This window comes from Lepidochelys kempii, chromosome 12, assembly GCF_965140285.1.
Source record: "Lepidochelys kempii isolate rLepKem1 chromosome 12, rLepKem1.hap1, whole genome shotgun sequence".
Lineage (NCBI taxonomy): Eukaryota > Metazoa > Chordata > Testudines > Cheloniidae > Lepidochelys > Lepidochelys kempii.
Window position 1 is genome coordinate 16,385,876 of NC_136391.1, and position 20,670 is coordinate 16,406,545.

General features: G+C 42.4%; 1 protein-coding gene across 2 annotated transcripts in view; it reads right to left on the reverse strand.

The window, feature by feature from the left end:
• NKD1 (NKD inhibitor of Wnt signaling pathway 1) overlaps positions 1-20,670 on the reverse strand; it is a 145,115-nt gene that overhangs the window by 17,643 nt on the left and 106,802 nt on the right. The window contains exons 5-6 of one of the 2 annotated variants that reach the window (XM_073307656.2): positions 9,407-9,513; positions 6,701-6,796 (exon numbers count right to left, since the gene is read on the reverse strand). In XM_073307656.2, coding sequence (XP_073163757.1) covers positions 6,701-6,796; positions 9,407-9,513 — 203 coding nt within the window. The remainder of the gene's footprint in view (positions 1-6,700; positions 6,797-9,406; positions 9,514-20,670) is intronic. The other variant, XM_073307657.2, reaches the window with a different exon arrangement.

Sequence of the window (20,670 nt, forward strand, 5' to 3'; positions counted from 1 at the left end):
GCTGGGTTCCCCAAGGTGAGAATGTATTAACTGCTGTGTATTTTTCACCTCATTATATTTTATGGACAAGGCAGCTTGATTACAAAAGTATGTTTACAAGAGTAATGGTTAACAGGATTTTCAGAAAGTGTTTGCTTTGGAATTATTACAAAGTGTATAGTTAATATAGCTCTATCATACACGGTGCTGTCAAACATTTCTCCCACACAATTAATGACTCGCTGATAAGATACTGGCTGGTAGTAGTTGAGAACATTAAGAAAGTCTAATGTGTTTAGTAAACAAAAGTAACAGAAACTGACATTCAAATATTATGCACTGATTCCATTCAGAGCAGATTTTGATTGAGGAAGTCCTCCTTCAGGGTACTAATCTTTTGCTTCTAAGGAATGCTAATTGGCACACACTGAGAAGGACAATATTTCCTGGTATTTCCAGATCTCAGACCTGCTTGTCAGCGTTAGGTCTAGTTAGTAAACCAGCGATTCTGGATACCAGAGGAGGAGTTTTTTCCCCTCCAAATTAATTAAACAGAGAAGAGAAGTAAAAGGTAAATAATTTGTTTGACCCTGAACCAGAACAGCCATCCAGTTTCATATGTGACTATTAAAACGTAGCTGTGAAAGACATGGATGAGGGGACGTGTGTCTGGGTCTCCTAAAGGAGTTATCAAACCATTAGGACCCTGTCTACAGTGAGCTTTTTCTTAATGTTTCCGATTGGTGCAAATCCAGCAGTGGTAGCAATGGTGTGGGCTCTAATGTTGACAAAGTTGCAGCCACTGCTGAGATTTTTATATAGAATTGCTCTAAAAAGGCTGGTAAAAGCAACAGTACCTTATCTACATTAGAACTCATCTCCTCCTTCTGGTTGCTCCCACAGCTGGAGTTGCACCAATGGTAGCAAAATGGTGACAAATGTAGCAAAAAACAGCAAGTTACAAGATCAAGGTTAAGGACTAATTCAATAACATAACCCCCAGCCCCAGAGGCCAGCTGCCTTCTTCTGTCATTTTTCCGGGTCAGATTTGAGCGCTACTAATGAGCACAAGTGTGGGGCTGAGTCTTGAATGCAGATGTACTTAACAACCCTTCACCTTCCTGCCAAGAGGAATATGTGGAAAAATAGCACACACACCCTAAAAAAGTAGGAAATGTGAGAGAAAATTGGGTATTTAAAGTAATAGTCAAGGAACACTTAAAAATAGATGAAGAGAAACATTTGTATTGATTTTTTTCCCTTCCCGCTCACAGAGAAAAGTACAAATGTCTTATTTAGAAGTTTGTTTGTAGTCTGGATTTGCCAGCATTACAGATAGTATGTTTCTTTACTGAAACATCAATTTTTTATATTCATTTATCATTTTTTAAATGCTCATATTTGGGATCTGAAAGAGCATCATTTGGTAACCACCCAGCATGCAGTCTAAAAACCCCTGCTTTTTACTCCTGATAACTGACTTTCTTGAATGTTTAGAATTGCGTAACCATCCTCTGACAAAACCAACCTTCATGAAACAGAGCAGATAGCAGAAAAAAGGGGTTGGCATTTCAGAAGTATAATTATATTCAGAGGGCTCAACATAAAACCTCATGGATCACAACACATTAGTTCAATTATCAAGTTTCAAGTCCAATTACAAATATCCATGTGAAGATAATTATAGTGCAGCTGTCAGTTCTCAAAAGGCCTACAGTACATAATGAATTGGACTCTTAATGCCCTATGGAATGAAGGGAAACATTATTATTTAAGTTTTATAATATCCACATTAGAGAGAAAGTTATCTCCCCCCACACCAAAAGGACTATAAAATGCTCTTCTGCCAGAACATTAAGAACAATATTATAAGTACAGATATTGAATGCTAATTTTATAATTTGCCATCCCAATAATTATGCTCCAAAATACATGGTGATATCATATCAAAGAAGAACGACTAGATCTGAACTTCTAATTGTAAAGACCAAGTCACAAACCATAACAGTCTCAAGAGGAAAATCAAAGACACATTAAGTTCAGAAGATGTTAAGATCCAGAGGAAATCCTGCTAAGATGGAATTTGAACACTCTTATGAAGATCTGTCTTTGTGAAAAACCCTGGGGGAATTTTATCTAGTTCTCAAATCCCCATCCTGTTTAGAATTTTCAAAATGAATACAGTCATTTTAATGCAAAAGATGTTTAGCCCATGAACAAAAGTTGCACTCCATCTAAATGACTTTCACTGAATTTGTTTTCACACTGTATGTATCATTTAGAAACTCTCTGGACATAACGGCCGATATTTCCAAAAGCAATTACTGATTCTGCATACCCAGTTTGAGACATCTGAAAGAGGTGTAAAGGTTGCTGAATCCCCACCCACTAAATATCAGGGGCCCTTTAAAAGTGTCTCAGTTGGGCACCGAAAAACTGTGGCTTCCAAAATCACTAAATCTCTTTTCACAACCTTGTCCCTGGGCCTTCTGAATTGTGTTCAGATTAAGTATGCAACACTGTGATCGTACAACGTTCATTTTACAAAACAACACGGATAGCTCACCAACTAAACTGAGATGTTTCAAAGATAGTCAGATACTCTAAGATGGTGGGCACAAACACCTGGACACAATAGATTACATTCTGAATCTCTTTTCCAGTATGAAATAAAATTTTATCCTACTATTAAATCCAACAACAAATCCAGGAGCCGCTCCAATGAAAACTTCACAGCAAATGGGGGTTGGGAGTGGTGATATTATTTTGATCACCAGTTCTGGACCATTGTTTGGAAAAGTTTACTGGTCCAGAAAGCATTTGCACTTATCTGCCAACCAAGCATTGTTAGAAGGCAACAATCTTCCTCACTTTGGGCTTGATCCTCCAATGCTCTGACCATCCTGTCATTGATCCGGCAAAGCCCTAAGCATATGCTTAAACTTTAAGCATGTGTCCTTTGTCTTTAATGGGTCTATTCACATGCTCTAAATTAAGCATGTGCTAAATGTATTGCTAGATCAGGGGCAGGATGTTCACCAGACTGCGGGATCAAGCCCATTATTGTGACAGCCATATCTGAAGACCCACCAGACTGAGAAGTTGCAGGCCATTTGAAAACTGGAATTCCTAACTTTCTAGGGTCTCTATCTCAAATTACCAGCAGGAGAGTAGTTTGGGCGGGGGGGGGGGGGGGGGGGGGAGAAAACCTTTTGTAGTGATAAACACCCATTTTTTCATGGTTTGTGTGTATAAAAACATCTTCTGTATTTTCCACAGTATGCATCCGATGAAGTGAGCTGTAGTTCATGAAAGCTTATGCTCAAATAAATTGGTTAGTCTCTAAGGTGCCACACGTACTCCTTTTCTTTTTGCGAATACAGACTAACACGGCTGTTACTCTGAAACCTGTATTTGTGTAAGAGTGACCATTAAAATCATACAACAAGTAAGATGGATAATCCAAATGACAATTTTAAGATTCAGAATCTTGCAACCTACTGGGACAAAAACAAGTGTTGTAAACAGTTGGAAAGCTTTCCACTGGTATATACTCTTGATTTCTAGCCATGGTCATATATGAAGAACTGCAAATTATCAGCCTACGTGGTCCCTTGGGCTAAAAGACAAATATTTGGCACAGATTCAGGACTGAATATAGCAAACCCCAGACTTCAGTCCCTGCACAGATTTGGTTTCAGTTAATATGCTGTCTGCTCTTGTAGGCAGAGTTAGAATGTAGCTGCAAAACATTCTCTAAGTACAGTCAAATTAAGCTCTCTGGTGTACCACAAAAGTCACAGATAATTATTGTATGCATAATGAAAAGCCTATGCTCTGTATGTTCAGCACATAGAACTCCTGATGACATTAATGGTAATTCCAGCCATGGGCTTAAAGGACACCCATGAGTATTCTTCCATTTGTGGTTAAGGCACACAGGCCTGGGACTCAGGTGATATGGGTTCAATTCCCAGCTCTACCTCCGATTTCTTGCATGATTTTGGGCAAGTCACTTAATTGCTCTGTACCTCTGCTCCCCATCTGTGAAATAGGGATAATTCTCTCTCTCTCTCTCACCTATTTAGATATTAAGTTCTTTGGGGGCAGGGACTGTGTCTTACTAAGTGCTTGCTCAGTGCCTAGCACACTGGGGTCCAGATTTCATGTGAGTACACTATGTGCTACCATAATATAAAATAATAAATCTTAACAATGGTTCTCCTTTTAGATACTCTTCTCAAAAACCTGCACAATAACCTCATTTGGCAGATAGTTTTACTGTGAACACAAAAAGAAATTCCACTTCAGTCTCATGGACAACTCCTAGCACCATTTCTTGTCTATTACCACCACGTTTTCAGTATTTTTCCTAGTCCTGTTCACTCAAGACTTGCTAATTTTCAAAGGTATTGACTTAAAAGCAAAAGGAGAATGAAGCCTACAGTTGACCGTTTAAAGACACAGAAGCCAATGAACGAGACTTTGCAAATAATCAGTGATGGTACATTGCATTAAATCTAAGTAAAAACCTAAGTTAGTATCCTTCTGTTAACTACTATTCTTCAAAATGCGTTGCTCATGTCCATTCCGTGCTAGGTGTGTAAGCGCCTCATGCATCGTTGCGGGACATTTTCCCCTTAGTGGTATCCGTTGGGATGGCTCAAGTGCGCTCTGGAGCCACGCACTTGTGTGTAAGCATAGCACCACCAGCCCTGCACCCTCTCAGTTCCTTCTTGTCTGTAACTCCGATAGAGTGGTAGTAGGGTGGCTTATGGAAAGGACATGAGCAACACATCTCAAAGAACAACAGTTACGGAAGGTTTGTAACTGTTTTTTCTTCTTCGAGTGCTTGCTCATGTCCATTCCATGCTAGATGACTCCCAAGCAGTAACCCAGGAGGTGGGCTCAGAGTTTATGAACGTGCTGATAGAAACCGCACTCTTCCAAAACTGGCGTTGCCATTCACTGCGGGCTGGAAGGCTGAGATGGCTGCCAAATACGCCTTAATAGATGAGAAGGCCAGGCCCTGTTGTTTTAGGTGCAGCAAATAGTCCAAGATAGACTTAAGGGAAGATCGAGAGGGAGAGAGATCATGTTCGGAAGCCCAACAAGCGAAACGTTTCCACTTGGCCAAGTACGTAGCCCTGATGGAAGGCTCTCTACTACCCAGCAAGACCTGCTGAACCTGTTCTGAGTGGGCCTGACCGTGCAGCATCCATTCAGGTAGGTGCAGGAAGGCGAGGTTCGGGTGAAGTAACCAGCCCGGGTCTTGTGAGTCAGGTTCGGACGGAGTGGGAGCGACAGGGGAGCTGCTACCAAGAGATCCAAGTGTGAGCTGAGCCAATGCTGGCGCAGCCATGCTGGTGGTATCAGGGTAACTATTACCTTGCCCTGTTTGATTTTTTAGAAGAACCTTGTGAATCATGGGAGTTAGGGGAAAGGCGTACAGTAGGTGGTCTGTCCATGAGATCAGGAAGACATCAGAGAGGGAACTTGGGCTGTGCCTTCGCAGCTAACAAAACTGGTGACATTTTCTGCTCTGCCTGGTGGCGAACAAGTCCACCTGGGGAGGCCCCCACTTTTGGAAGATGAATCTGGTGACCTCTGGGTGACGGGACCACTTGTGGTGAGAGGAGAAGGATCTGCTGAGGTGATAAGCCAATACATTCTCTGAAGAGGATTCTTCTCTCAGCACCCAGGGTGGAGCGATACCTGCTTCTTCATCCACACGGTGGCAGGGTGCTGGGGACCAGTGGTGTGCCAGAGATCAGGACACTGGGATCAGGTAGGGCTTGTCCCAATGCACCCTGCTCCCTCCGGCTTCCGGACGCCGGAGCTGATGGTTGGTGGGATCGGAAGAGAGTGGGCGGTAAGAAGGAACTGAGAAGGTGTGTGGCCGGTAGTGCCCCTTATACTGGCACATAAGCATGTGGCTCCAGAAGACGCTAGAGCGGGCCCAACTGACACCACTAAGGGAAAAATCTCCAGCAATGGTGCACGCAGTGCACACACACCTGACATGACCAAGCACTCGAAGAAGATGCTTTCCATGAAGTGTGATTCATTCTGGTTAGTACACTTTGAAAAAAATGACTGCACTCTGTCCATATTCTTATACTGTGATGGGTTCCCTTATTTATTAGGGACACAAATGCATCCTGAAAATCTTAGTATGGACACATCTTCTACCGATAGCCACTGACTGCTTTGCTGCAGTAAGTGTCACAAGGGTTATCAAGGAGAGTCTATAATTTGAAAGAGATGGCAGCACAGATCTCTGCCCAATGTTCATGAAAGGGACAGAATGGTACAGTCAGTACTATTGGGAACAAAATTCCGAAGGCAAACTTGCTATTGGGTTAGCTGAATTATGAAAAGTAGGTCAGGAGACTGAACAATGTACATTTGCAGGGATTTGTTTTGACAATGTGTTTGGAGATTCAGTTGGTTCAGATTTTTCCCCCCTCAAATGCCGGTACTATTTCTTTTAAAGGCTAGTCCCAGACACTAAACAGCAACCAGCTTAAAAGGTGGTACAGTAATTCCAAAACCAGTAAACTATTGGTGGAGTTTGTTTCTGAGAGGGAAGGGTCCATGGAAACTGCTGTTGAAGTTGGCAGGAAATGTTTACTTCATAGGAGAAAAAAATGTTCCTGTTATAAAACACTTCTCTTGTTAGCAAATGCTGTATACAAAGGGGCAGCTATACTTTGCTTACCTCACGTGTGACTCTTCCGTTGTTATCAAAGTCATAGAGTGTGAAGGTCCATTCTTGCCTGTTATCTTCCTCTACAGACACATCACATTGCAATTCCTAAGAAACATGCAAAGAGCAACTGATTACCTAAAGCATAAGGTGTGCTTGCCGAAGAGGCTCAGTTTCTCTGTAAAAAAGAAGCAGTTCTCTTTATTCCTTCCTTTCTCGAGGGGAGAGGCATTTAGGATTTGTTCCTTGTAAGCTTCTGTCCACTGCACTGGAGTTTCATGACAAGAAGGTTCCTTTCCTAAAACCCTTGGGCTAAACTTCTTGGAAACAGACAGACACTTTCTACTTTTACTTGTACAAAATACAAAAGTATGAGAAAGCTGCCTGCTGAAGTTCTTAGAACAAAATATAAGATTTCCCACTACAAAAAGTCAGAAAGAAAAACTCCACGTAACTCAGGGAGAAAATAAAGAGATGGCAGAAACAGACCCACAGTATGAGGCATCATGCCACTGAATCAGAAATGGTCATTAATACAAAACGGATGCATGGTATAAACGCCCATTGGTAAAACTTGCCCTTGACGCAGATACTCAATGTACTTTGGCAACCCTCTTGATGCTATCGAAGTTACAGAAATTGAATTTTATTCAGAACTGAGAGGTCAGAATCCCTTACCACAGACTACGTACTGTTGCCTGATCCTTACTTTAATCATGCTCCTGCTAGCAAGAGAGTGACTTGAAGAAAGCCTACAACAATCAATGTATATAAAGAAAACCAGCAACACCCCACCAAGAAAAAAAGACGCACTTTGACCTACTCCAGTCACCTGGTTGCAAGCCGCTTGCTTTCTCTTGAGACCTGTGCAATCCGAGTCAACCAGAGCCACAAAAGGCAAACAGAAAAGTTACAGCACAATTAAAATAAAAGCCACTGTATGTAAGTAAAATAAACAGCTCCAAATAGCTTCAGCATGATAGAGCTCAAAATACCTGGTTGATCTGCTGACTTGAAACCAATTCCCTACAGCAGTTAACAGTGCCCCCATCCCCTGCTGAGTTCAAAGGCAGTCTTCTCTCTGTTGTAACAAGCCCGTCTGAAAGCTGCCAAGTGCCCCACACTCTACTGTGGAAACACAGTTTCATATTACACAAACATTCCCAGCCCCTTTAAAAGCCAAATCACATCCACCTCAGATTTAGACTTCTTGTCTCAACACTTGCATTTCTGATTCTTTTATACCTAGTCATAAAATGAAAGATTTACCATTCTCCTAGCCCCTAGCTTACAAGGTTAGAAAGCTTTGACTCGGAGAACAAACCAATACTTGGTTTCTTGCCACATATTAGTAGTTCCCTGTCCCATACTGTCTATGATCTTTATGTGAGGATGTGCCCTGCTTAGTTAGTAACATGGCAATCTTCCCGGCATTCGTCATGGAGCCTGGTACCAAGTGCTAACCTTTGTGGCATGCCAAGAACTACTTGGGAACAAACATAGTCTTTGCTGGTATGGTAGAGTTCCCCCTAAATTGGCACCAGGTGTCCACCAACATTCAAGCATCAGGGTACTGTTAACTGTAATTTGTCATGTCTTTCACGTGTGTGAAATGTCCATTACTCAAGGTAGAGTATAAAATCGAAAGAAAGAAAGAAAGAAAGAAAGAAAGAAAGAAAGAAAGAAAGAAAGAAAGAAAGAAAGAAAGAAAGAAAGAAAGAAAGAAAGAAGCCTGTCAACATGACTAAGATCATAGGAATACTTGCATTTCTCAAGGAAAAGCTGGCCTTAAAACAGTAAAAAGTAATTTGCACGGGGCTACCAAACCTTTTCCAGAGAAGCAAATGAATGTTCCAGTAACATTACAAGATGGCTAGATGGTCTTTTACATAATAATTGATGAATGCAAAACTCATTAACATGACAGACTGACAGCACTGAAAGGCAGAAGTTTGCCACGTCTGCTGGAGCACAGAGAGATGAAATGCATGCTCTTCTGCCAGTACCAATGTGCCTCCCTGTTCGTCAAGAAAGACAAACAACTCTCTAGCCGGATGACAGCATGTTTCAGTGCTCATATTTATTAAATCTCTCCCTTTATAAGCAAAACCTGCCAACTATGCACAATGTCTGGCAGTTTTATGATGTTTATAAGTCTACAAGGAAATAGGCCATCAGACGAATTCCCCTCAGGATCTTTATTCCCCCTCCATCTAATCAGATGAATTGCCAGTGTAGAAGGTCCAGGTTATTTCACTCTGGAGGCCCAGCCATGAAAGACTGATGGCTAAGGCACCTTTCACAAATATCTTTTACACTAGGCAGATTTAACTGAATATGATAGTCTACAAAAGCCAATATAAGGATTTGATAACATAGTGGGTGGCACATGAAGTTATACTTGAAAAGCTCACAAGTAGAGAGCAATGTCAAATTCTCCTTACCATACACTCCAGCTCCTGCGGAAAACTCATCATCATTAAGCTTTATTTGACTTAAGAACAAAACTTGCTAACCACCCCTTAGGGAACATTAGCCAGGCAAATAGGAAAATAGAGACTCAAGGCCAAATCCTGCTCTCTGATGTATATCAACCTGATGTACAATACAATCAATGGGAACTGCATACAGACAACTGATGGCCGTATTTGTTCCATAGGCTATTTATCTAACTTATTTGTTTCAGTACATTTCAACATTCAAAAACGAGGGACTTACTTCAAATTTTAGTTGTTTCCTGGAACTTGTACGTGTGTCACTTTCTTTCCCAGCTTTCTTTTCATCTCCACTGCAAACTCCATCTGTCTTCTCTGGAGGCAAAGCCACTGCAAAAAAGTATATTTAAGGAAAAATGTCTATGATGGAATGTCAAAGTAGTCTTATATCACATCAAACCGGATTCCTTGGTTTCAAAAGTCTCATAATATTTAGGAAAAAGAGAAGGAGTACTTGTGGCACCTTAGAGACTAACCAATTTATTTGAGCATAAGCTTTCGTGAGCTACAGCTCACTTCATCGGATGTACACAAGTACTCCTTTTCTTTTTGCGAATACAGACTAACACGGCTGTTACTCTGAAACCTGTCATAATATTTAGGGTGAAACCGGATTTCAGCAAACTTGAATGGAAGAGATGCTATTATACTTGATTTACTCTTAAAAAGAAAAGGAGGACTTGTGGCACCTTAGAGACTAACCAATTTATTTGAGCATAAGCTTTCGTGAACTACAGCTCACTTCATCGGATGCAACACGAAACATGTAGCTCACGAAAGCTTATGCTCAAATAAATTGGTTAGTCTCTAAGGTGCCACAAGTACTCCTTTTCTTTTTGCGAATACAGACTAACACGGCTGCTACTCTGAAACCTTTAGTACTACTGAGATTCATCGCATGAACTACTTCAGGAGAACCAAGCTATTGTTTAAAGCATTATAACTGTGTTTTTCACTTTGTTCTTGGCATTTTCTTTTTAAAAATACAACAGGAAAATTAATTTAAAAAATAGAATGACCCTTAACATAAAGTTAAAAGTTCAGATATTCCAAAAGCTAACATTTCTACCACAACATTAACTCACCTGTATTGCACATATGTGGCAATGTCTCATCCTCATTTTGTTGTTAAATTTGAATGCTATGTTTGGTTTTTAATAGTTCGTTTTGTTTTTTAAACCTATGGCATACCATAAAATATACCTGATTTACAGTGAAGACAAGTTAACAATGAGGTAGAAACCTTAATCTTTAGGATTTCCTGACAAGTATTTCACTTTTTTTGCTTTAATATTGTATTAATGCCAGCCTACACAGACATATACTCACTAAAATTATTATACACATACTCACACACGACACCTAGATTACGCTGATGATTGGCGCTCTATAAATATCTGAGAAAGACAGAGATAGATATGGATAACTAAGCTCATTAGAGAAAATAAAGTCACTTCATGAAAAAGCACTTAAGAGGATATTGTATTATTTCTTGTTTTCTGGATAATGTGCTCACCACCACTGTATGCAGTGGATTCTTGTGCGGCTGGCTGGAAGAAAAACGGTTGTTGCCTCTTTAAGAGCTCCCCCTGCAAGTGGTAGCAGAGATGAATGAAGGGGGAATATTTACATGTACAGAGCAGGGAGGAGCAGAAAATGGCTGGACTGGAATGGGGAGGGTACTCCTTTCCTGCTGACTGGAAGAGGGGGCAACATTTATATCCTGTGCAGTCCCAGAGAAGCACTCTCTGTCACCTGGATCGGAAAAACAAAGCTAAGAGGAATTTGGGGAAGATCCAAGATTATTTGGTCTGACATGTTGCAGGGCAGAGTGTGGTGCGGTGCAGTGCAGTGAAGCCTCCCTGGATGGATAAGATCAGGAGATATGTAAATATGGAGGTGACAAAATACAGACATATCCAAGGGGGATGGGTAATTCCATATTCGAACGTATCTTACTAGGCACCTGAGTTATTAAAGGAGGATGGGGTCCATCAATCTGATTGAGGGTTAGGTATATTTTTGTCCAGTACTAAGGAAGGAATCAGTGAATATCTGGGAACTTGGTGGAGGTGGAATTGAGGGAAAGCATTGCAGTAAAGGAAAGCATCCCTTAAGGGAACTGGAGAATTGAGGTTCGGGGCTTCTACGTCTGGTACAATAGGGAGCCAACCCTCACTCCCTCCCATAGGTCTCTTAATCTTCATGCAAGGGGCAGGTGATGAGGTCCCAGCGGTGGAATGGCTGGGACCAGGTTGGGGATTATGTGGGAATTATTACAGAAACAATGATGATCTGAATATATTGCCATGCACTATATTTTTAAGTGAACAAAGTTGTGGCCTAATTAAACAACATCCATTGCCTCCCATCTTTCTCCTCGCATGGCTGGACAATGCAAAGGCAGTGTGGTCTAGTAGATAGATCACTTGATGCTTATCTGTGCTATTCATTCCCTCTGAACCACCTGGCATTGGCCACTGTCAGAAGACAGGATATTGGCTAGATCTGACCCAGTATGGCCTTTCTTATGTTCTTATAGGGTACTGAAGTAGGAGCCCAGAGAAATGCATTCAATTCTCACTTCTGCTACTGACTTTGGGTGACCTTCCACAAGTTCTTTCACTTATGTTCCTGTTTAATCTCCCATCTCTTGTCTATCACATCTACTTATACTGTAAGAGCAGCCAGGGACTGTGTGTTCACACAATACTTAGTATACAGGGATCCCAACTTTAGTTGGAATCTTTGGGCACTACTGAAATGTAACAACTAATAATCATAAAGAATTGTTCAGTATTCTACTAAGTAACGTACAAGAACTGAAGACTCATTCTTCAGCGTAGCTTCCTCCAAAAACACAATACTGGAAAACATGGAAATGGAAACATGGAAAGCTAAGGTGCCATATCAGAAAAATGATAAACTATGGAAATACACAATTCAGATCATCTGAACAACTCTAATTCTAGCCCTGTAGCACCACCCTAAGAACAATCAGAAATGGAGAGGTAACATGCACACTTAGGCTATCAGTGACTCTTAGTAATGACTAACCTTCTATGCTGACAGATTGAGAGCACCTCACTTACACTGATGAGTAGTTACTCACAAGAGTAACTCTCGTTAAGTCAATGGGACTAGCTGTGTAACTGTCTACTAATATGAATAACAGGCTCATAATCTGGCCCCTAATGACTGTACACTGACTTTTTTAAACCAAACTGCTCCTATATTACATCCTGTGACTTGGCTTCTTTAGAACCATGGACAATCCACTGAAAAATACACTTTGCCATTTCAGATATTTTTAAATGGGATATATTTGGAAAAAGACCTTTCCACTGGCCTTTTCCTCCAAAGTGAAGACACAGCATCTCCCCAACATTCCTCTCAATGGACCAAGGTGAATTCTCAGAAACACTTCCCTCCTATGGGTTTTTCTGCCAGAGGAACGAAGTGCCCTATTCTCTCATTCCAGCACTATGCTCTTCCAAAGATGTGAATGGAAGGTCTGCTGCACATGTGCGGAGTATCAGAACTCCAATTCACTGCGTGGAGCTGAGAGGAGAACAGAGCCAAATAGGACAGAATTACTTTCTGGTTTCAAGAACTATTATTCCGGTGGTATGTTTAATAACCTTTCCAGATGTACAGTACGTATGTTCAGATAGGAAGATTTTACTTTAATGTATGATTTATGTAACAGGGAAAAATGTACTCTGATAAATTAGACTCCTCAAAAACAAGAGTACTGTGGGAGGGGTGTGTGAAATTCACACGTCAGGAAATCTTTCCTTTGAGCTTCGCCGACCATTGTCTCAGAATGATCACTGGTCTTGTTGCTCAAGGGAATTTTCCTTTGAAATCAGTTATTCATTTCTGAGCTCTGACACAATAGAGATATGAGACAATCTCATCCTGATGTCAGATTTCCTTTGACAAAGAAAAATGGGGTGCAAATAACACAGCACGTGTCAAAAGCACTGTAAGGGGAAATATATGCACGTATCCAAGTAGTGCGCGTGCGCACATATACATGTATACGCCCGCAGATATGAACTTTACGGTAACATATTTGAATAATCATTCCTGTTGTGTTGTCTGAAATTGGAGCCCTATATTCTCTAATATGCTTCTTATTTCCTTCTTACTCTGGACTATTGGCATGCTTTGGTGTCTGCTGCTCAGTGTTGTGAAGGAGATACACACATGCTGAACTTATTTATAAATAAAATGTGAATGTCTGCCTGGGACTGTTCAAACTGGCAGCGCTGGAAAGAGAGATCCACTACTGAGCCGCATGCCAAGGTTCAGATATATTCACAATGTGAACTTCCATTCAGTCCTGCCAATGATATTAAAACTAGACCAGACCAGATTGCTATCTCAAAGGAGGGGGGAGAATTAATAGCTTCATGTTTCCAATGTCTGTGCCATCAGAAAAATTTGTCCATTTACAGTATATCATTTGTGCATAAATATTCACTTACCTCCCCACTCACATAACAAGCCATCACAGAGGACACACTATGTACACACATATATGGAAACATGCCCTTTTTGTTGTGGGAATCCACAACTGCAAAAATATATTTTTATTATTTCTCACAGGGACCATATCCTCTAAAAAAAAATTATGTTCTCTGTCAGAATACTGTGCGAGTTGAAATATTGCTATATTTCTTTAGAATGTTCTCTTTTCTTGTTCATTATTAACAGGCATGTATTCACTTCTATGACCTTAAGATACCATAAAATGTTTCTGGACAATATTTGAGATTGGAAACACAATAAAGGAAAAATATATTAACTTGGAAAAATTGTGAAATTCCATTCTTTCATGAAAGACAAATTAGCTGACTTAAGTGTACTTGCAGATGTTTTCCTCCAAGGACTGTTAATTATTACCATCCAATTGCTCATAATTGCGAGACACAGAGAGAGAGATTATCGTTTTAAAGGTATGAGACTCATGTCTGCAGAACTAGGCTCTCAAAGTGTTACTCATTTTTAACAACAGAAATAGGTAACAATACCAACTTTTCTTTAAAAACCACCTTATAAATTACAAAACTAGATAAAGATAACTGATTTGTTCTTCATGTCATAGGCGCCAACTCTGTGGCTGCTCCAGGCCTGGAGTGCCCACAAGGAAAAAATGGCGGGTGCTGAGCACCCACCGGCAGTCCTGAGCACCCACCGGCAGTCCCTCTATCAGAACCTCGCCCTCCCTCCCCACGCCTCCCGCCCGCCACGATCTGCTGTTTCGCGAGGTGTGCAGGAGGCTGGGAGGGGGGAGGGAGGAGGAGCGAGGATGTGGTGCGCTCAGGGGAGGGGGCGGAATGGGGCAGGAATAAGCAGGGTGGGGGTGGAGCGAGAGCAGGAAGAGGCGGGTGGGATGGGGCTTTGGGGGAGGGGTGGAGTGGGGGCAGGGTCTGGGACAGAGCCAGGGGGCAAGCACCGCCCAGTACATTGTAAAGTCGGCGCCTGTGCTCCATGTAACAGAAAGCACTGGACATTTCACTTCAAACAGGTTGGTTTTATTGTAATGGCCAAGGCATCACTCACGCACCTATGTCTTACAGCTTGGAACAGAAAGCTAATTAGAGATGCATTCAACATGAGGAGTGGGCACTTAAACTTTCACCTTAGCTCAGGTGGCCTGTCACTAAAGCACTGAACACTCTAGCAGACAAACTTTCCCAATACAAACATGGACACTGTTTCAGTCTGGTCTGAGGTTTACAACTGTACTAAGCATTTTAGCCATTTTGATTAACAGTGCTTCATCACAGGAAGCTGAGAAAGATACACTCTACTGCTGATCAAGTCTAATGCACAGCTGCTTAGAGATTCTGATATACACGACACTAGAGTCTGTTTGGGAGGACAGCAATTTCAGAAAGTATTTGATGGATCAAGATAGCCAACCTCTGAAAGCAAAAAGACTAAGGAGGGGCTGTGAAGTCCACAATGGTCATTTATGAATGGACATTAACACCAATTAGTTTTTCTTGTGGTCCCTAGTAGTTAGGTTTTGGGAAAAGAATGTAGAAAAAGAGAGGATCTATAAATGCCACCTCCCATTGTCATCATGTGGCACCAGCTGAGCCAGACACCCTTCAAGTGAAATACTACTGGACTGCCTCTTACAATGTAAAGCTTGCTTTCAGTGTTGTAGCCATGTTGGTCCCAGGATAGTAGAGAGACAAGATGGATGAGACAAGATTGACCAACTTCTGTTGGTGAGAGAGACCAGCTTGCAAGCTTACACAGAGCTCTTCTTCAGTCCTGGGCAAGGTATTCAGAGTGTCACAGCTAAATACAAGGTGGAACAGATTGTTTAACATAAGTAGTTAATACACAACACAGACGACTTAAACTTCCCAATACATTTTCACTGCAACTTCAACCACCACCACTCATTAAACTCTCTGGAACACACCCACACCAGCATCAAGTTCTGGGACACCACAGTTAGCTTCGGTAATGGAACCCTACAGACAGCTATATACAAGAAACCCATTGATCACAACACCTACCTGCATACATACAGTAACAACCTCAGACACACCAAGAAATCAGTTATCTACAGACAGGCACTCAGATATCACAGAATATGCTTCGAGGAGAAAGTCCCGGGATATACACCTTAACACACTCAAAACTGCTTTCATCAACAAGGACACTCCACCAGAGAAGTACCTCACATCATGGAATGGGCCACCCCAACTACTCTGAGAGAACCTGTTTCAATACAGAAATAAAACTCCCTCTGACTGCGCACCCCTAGTATCACCTACCACCCCACATTGGAACTCATATGGTGTATCATCAAACAACTACAATCCATACTCAACAGGGACCCCATCCTGAAAGAAATCTGTCCTGAACCCCCCTCTTCTGGCCTTCAAACAATCCCCCAACCTCATCATCAGAAGCAAGTCCCCCATAGATCAGGACACACCTACTCAAGAGTGGCACCAGACCCTGTCAGAACAACAGATGCAAAACCTGCAGACATAGCTCCACTGCTACAATGATCAACACCCCTGCAACACACCTTTCAAGATCCATGGGTCCTACACATGCATATCACAACACGTGGTATACCTCATCCAGTGCACTAAATGACCCAACGACGACTATGTGGGTGAAACCAGACAATCATTTGAATGAATTCACAATCTTGAATGAACTCACACAGAAAAATGACAAAAGACAAAAACACCATATAACCTGTGGGTGAACACTTTTCACAAAGCAACCACTCTATAGCTGACCTATCGGTCCTCATCCTCAAAGGAAACCTTCACAACACTTTCAAAAGATTAGCCTGGGAGCTTAAATTCAGAATTTTGCTAGACACTGAAAATCATGGACTGAACCAAGACACTAGATTTATGGCTTATTACAAAAATGTATAACTCACTAGCTCCCCCTTTTTGTTCTATGAGTGCAGGGGTGTTAACTGGCCACTTCATCTTGAATGGTCCCTTAGAATATGTGCTATTTATGCCAAACCAGTGGTTTTCATTCTCTGATCCGCATACTTCTGGGGGTTCACAGACTATGTTGAAGGGGTCTGGGAAATGTTGTCATTACCATAGAACAGTGGTTTTCAGCCTGTGGTCCATGGATCCCTGGAGGTTCATAGACCATGTCTAAGATTTTCGAAGTGGTCCACACCTCCATTTGAAATTTTTTAGGGGTCTGCAAATTAAAAAAGGTTGAAACCATGCTGTGCTAAACTGTCTGTTCAATCTTGTACAGTATTTAGCTGCCACACTCTACCTTGCACAGACCTGAAGAAGAGCTGTGTGTAGCTTGAAAGCTTGCCACTCTCATCAACAGAAGTCAGTCCAATAAAATATATTACCTTACCCACCTTGTCTCTCTAATATCCTGGGACACACATGGCTACAACACTGCATACATACTGTAAGAGGCCATTCAAGATGAAGTGGCCTGTTAACACCGCTTCAGACACAGGACACTTCACCTTGAATGGTCTTTTACAATGTGCGTTAACTACTTATGCTAAACAATGTGTTCCATCTTGTATTTAGTTTTGGCACTCTGGATATGTCAACTCTGCAATTAAAAACCCACCAGGAGCCAGAATATCTACACTGCAATTAAACAGCCCCTTAACCTGAGCCTGAGTCAGATGACATTCAGTAATCCTGATGTTCTGTCTCTGAACAAAGCTGAACAAAGCTGGCAGACTCCATGCCACACTGTTCCTACTGCACAGGAAACGGCTGCTTGAAAATATCTGCTGCTATCACAAATTACCAACAGACATTGTATCAGACTGGGTACCCCAGTTCATCTCCCAATTCTGGTGGGAATTTCTCAGACTCCTTGGCGTTGAGTCCTTCGTCCTGCAGACTAATGGGCAAACAGAGAGAGTCAATCAAACCTTGGACCACTATCTTCACTGCTTTCTGAGTGATCACTAGGACTACTGGCTCCCTCTGCTGTGATATGCCTAATTTGCATGTAACAGTGCAATCCATGCCTTGACCTAACATAGCCCAGCCTTTGCAAACTATGGTATTCGCCCCTGCTTCCACCCAGACTTACCCGTAAGTTCTCCAGTATCAGCCACTGGTGAACCTCTCACCAACACCGGGAGCTCAAGGAACACTTGCAATCTGCCAAAGAAGCCTATAAACATCATATGGACCAAGACAATCGGGCTGCCCCCAATCCAGGCCACAGGAAAAAACATGCGGCTCTCCGATCAGAACCTTAAACCAAGCCACCCATCTGCCAAACTAGACTACCAACATCTGGGTCACTGCAAGATTACAGAATGGGCAAACCCAGGGGCCTTCGGTATATAGTTGTTCAATTTTAAAGCCCTACACTGAGAAACCACACCCAAACTGCTGCAACCTGCCACCACTACCCATAATAGTTCACAGACAGGAGGAGCACTTGGTCCAGTGAATCCTCAACTGTCAGTGAGTTAGGGGAAGACTCCAGTACCTGGTGGACTGGGAAGGCTATGGACCAGATGAGTGGTCTTGGAAATTGGTAGAGAACATCCATGCCCCGGACCTATTGTGAGAATTCCCTTGGAAGTACCCTGAGAAACCTGGCCTTGGGGCCCTTAGGAGGCCTGGGTGAGTAGGGGGGTATGGTCAGGACTCAGGACCTGAGACTCTGGACAATCTAACAAGCACTGCCAGCCTCTAGTTGGCTTGAAGAGCCAGGAGACCAGCTCTTAAATCCAGCAGCAGCAGTTTAGCAGCTGCTCAAAGGTTTTGCCCACGGTTGCACTAGAAAAGATCCTGCCCTGGAACCAGCCTTGTGCCTGCCTTGCTTCATTTCAAGGCTACTCTGACCCTTTGCTCAGTATCTGGCCTCTGACTTCGGCTCCAATTCCTGACTTTGGCTCTGACCTTGGGCTTCTATTCCTTACTCTTGCTCCAACCACTAGACACGACAGGCTACATCCTGAACTCTGACACCCCGCTTCCCTCTCACATGGGTCAGTACTCTTCCCAGCAGGTACGTAAGGTTCAGTGGGGGGGAACCTCCTCCCATCTGGAGCTGCAGAGACTGATAGTGCCACAGGCCAATCACAGTTCTCCTTTGTGGGTTGGGCTCTGTGAAGTAACACTGAGGCCTGCTCAGAGCACAAGCTGCAGCCTATCCTCTGTGCTCAGGTGAGCTCCCCAGGATCATGTGGGAGCCTACCTAAATGGCACCCCCAGCTCCACCCACCTCTCCCCTTCTCAGTCCTCCAGATCCTGCTCCTCTCTCCCCTCCCCAGTCTGACCCCGAGTCCCCTGCTCGACTCCCCCCAGTCTCTTGCTCTCTCAGTTCTGCCCTCTCCTGTAGCTCTAGCTGGCCCCTCTCTCCCCACAGCCAGGGGAGTGCTTCCAGGGAATAGGGGTTGGGGGGGAAGGAATAGATGTGAGAGGGCAGTGATAGGCACTGTGGGGGCAGGGCTGATGTGGTGATGACCCACCAGACCCTTCCTGTAATCCACTGTTTGGGAAATACTACAGTAGCAAGTTGTAAGGCAAAGAGGAGATGAAGGCATGAGGGCTTCAGCAAAAGATGGAGATGAAGCAGCACTGCTAAGGAGTAACGTTAAAGTGGTAGTGCTAAGCACCAGAGTTGAAGTTCTGGACCATAATAAAGGACATACTGGGTCAGACCAATGTCCATCTAGCCCAGTATCCTGTCTTCTGACAGTGTCTCGGGCCAAATGCTTCAGAAGGAATGAACAGAACAGGACAATTTTTGAGAGATCCATCCCTGTCATCCAGTACCAGCTTCCAGAAGCCAGAGACTTAGGGACACCCAGAGCATGGGGTTGTCTCCCTGACTATCTTGGCTAATAGCTATTGATGGATCTACCCTTTATGAACTTATCTAGTTCTTTTTTGATCCCAGTTATACTCTTGTCCTTCACAATTTCCCATGGCAACGAGTTCTATAGTTTGACTGTATGTTGTGCAAAGAAGTACTTCCTTTTGTTTGTTTTAAACCTGCTGCCTATTAATTTAATTGGGTGAAGCCTGGTTCTTGTGTTATATGATGGGGTAAATAACACTTCCTCATTCATTTTCTCCACACTATGCATGATTTTATAGACTTCTATCATATTCCCCTTAGTCATCTTTTTTCCAAGATGAACAGTTCCAGACTTTTTAATCTCTCATCATACAGAAGCTATTTCACACCCCTAAGTATTTTTGTTGCCCTTCTCTTAACTTCTTCCATTTTTTTTTGAGATGGTGTAACTAGAACTACATTGCAGTATTCAAGGTGTGCGTGTACTATGGATTCATATAATGGCATTATGATATGTTCTGTCTTATTATCTATCCTTTTCCTAATGTTTCCAAGTATTCTGTTAGCTTTTCACCACTGCTGCACACTGAACAGACGTTTTCAGAGAACTATCCACAATGACAAGATCTCTTTCTTGAGCGGCAACAATTAATTCAGATCCCATCATTTTGTATGGAAAACATAATCCCAACTATACAATGTGTATTACTTTGCATTTTTCAGCACAGAATTTCATCTGCCATTCTGTTACCCAGTCACCCAGTTTTGTGAGATCTCTTTGTAGCTCTTCGCAGTCAGCTTTGGACTTAAACTATCTTGAGTAGTTTTGCATCGTCTATTAAATTGCCACTGCACTGTTTACCCATTTTTCCAGATCATTATGAATATGTTGAACAGCACAGGTCCCAGTACAGATCCTGGGGGACCCCACTATTTACCTCTCTCCATTGTTAAAACTGACCATTTATTCTTACCCCTTGTTTCCTGTCTTTTAACCAGTTACTGATCCATGAGAGGACCTTCCCTCTTATCTGCTTACTTTGCTTAAGAGCCTCTGGTGAAGGACCTTGTCAAAGGTTTTCTGAAAGTCCAAGTATACTTTATTCACTGGACCACCATTGTCCATATGTTTGTTGAGCAGCTGAAATCAATAGCAAAACTCCCATT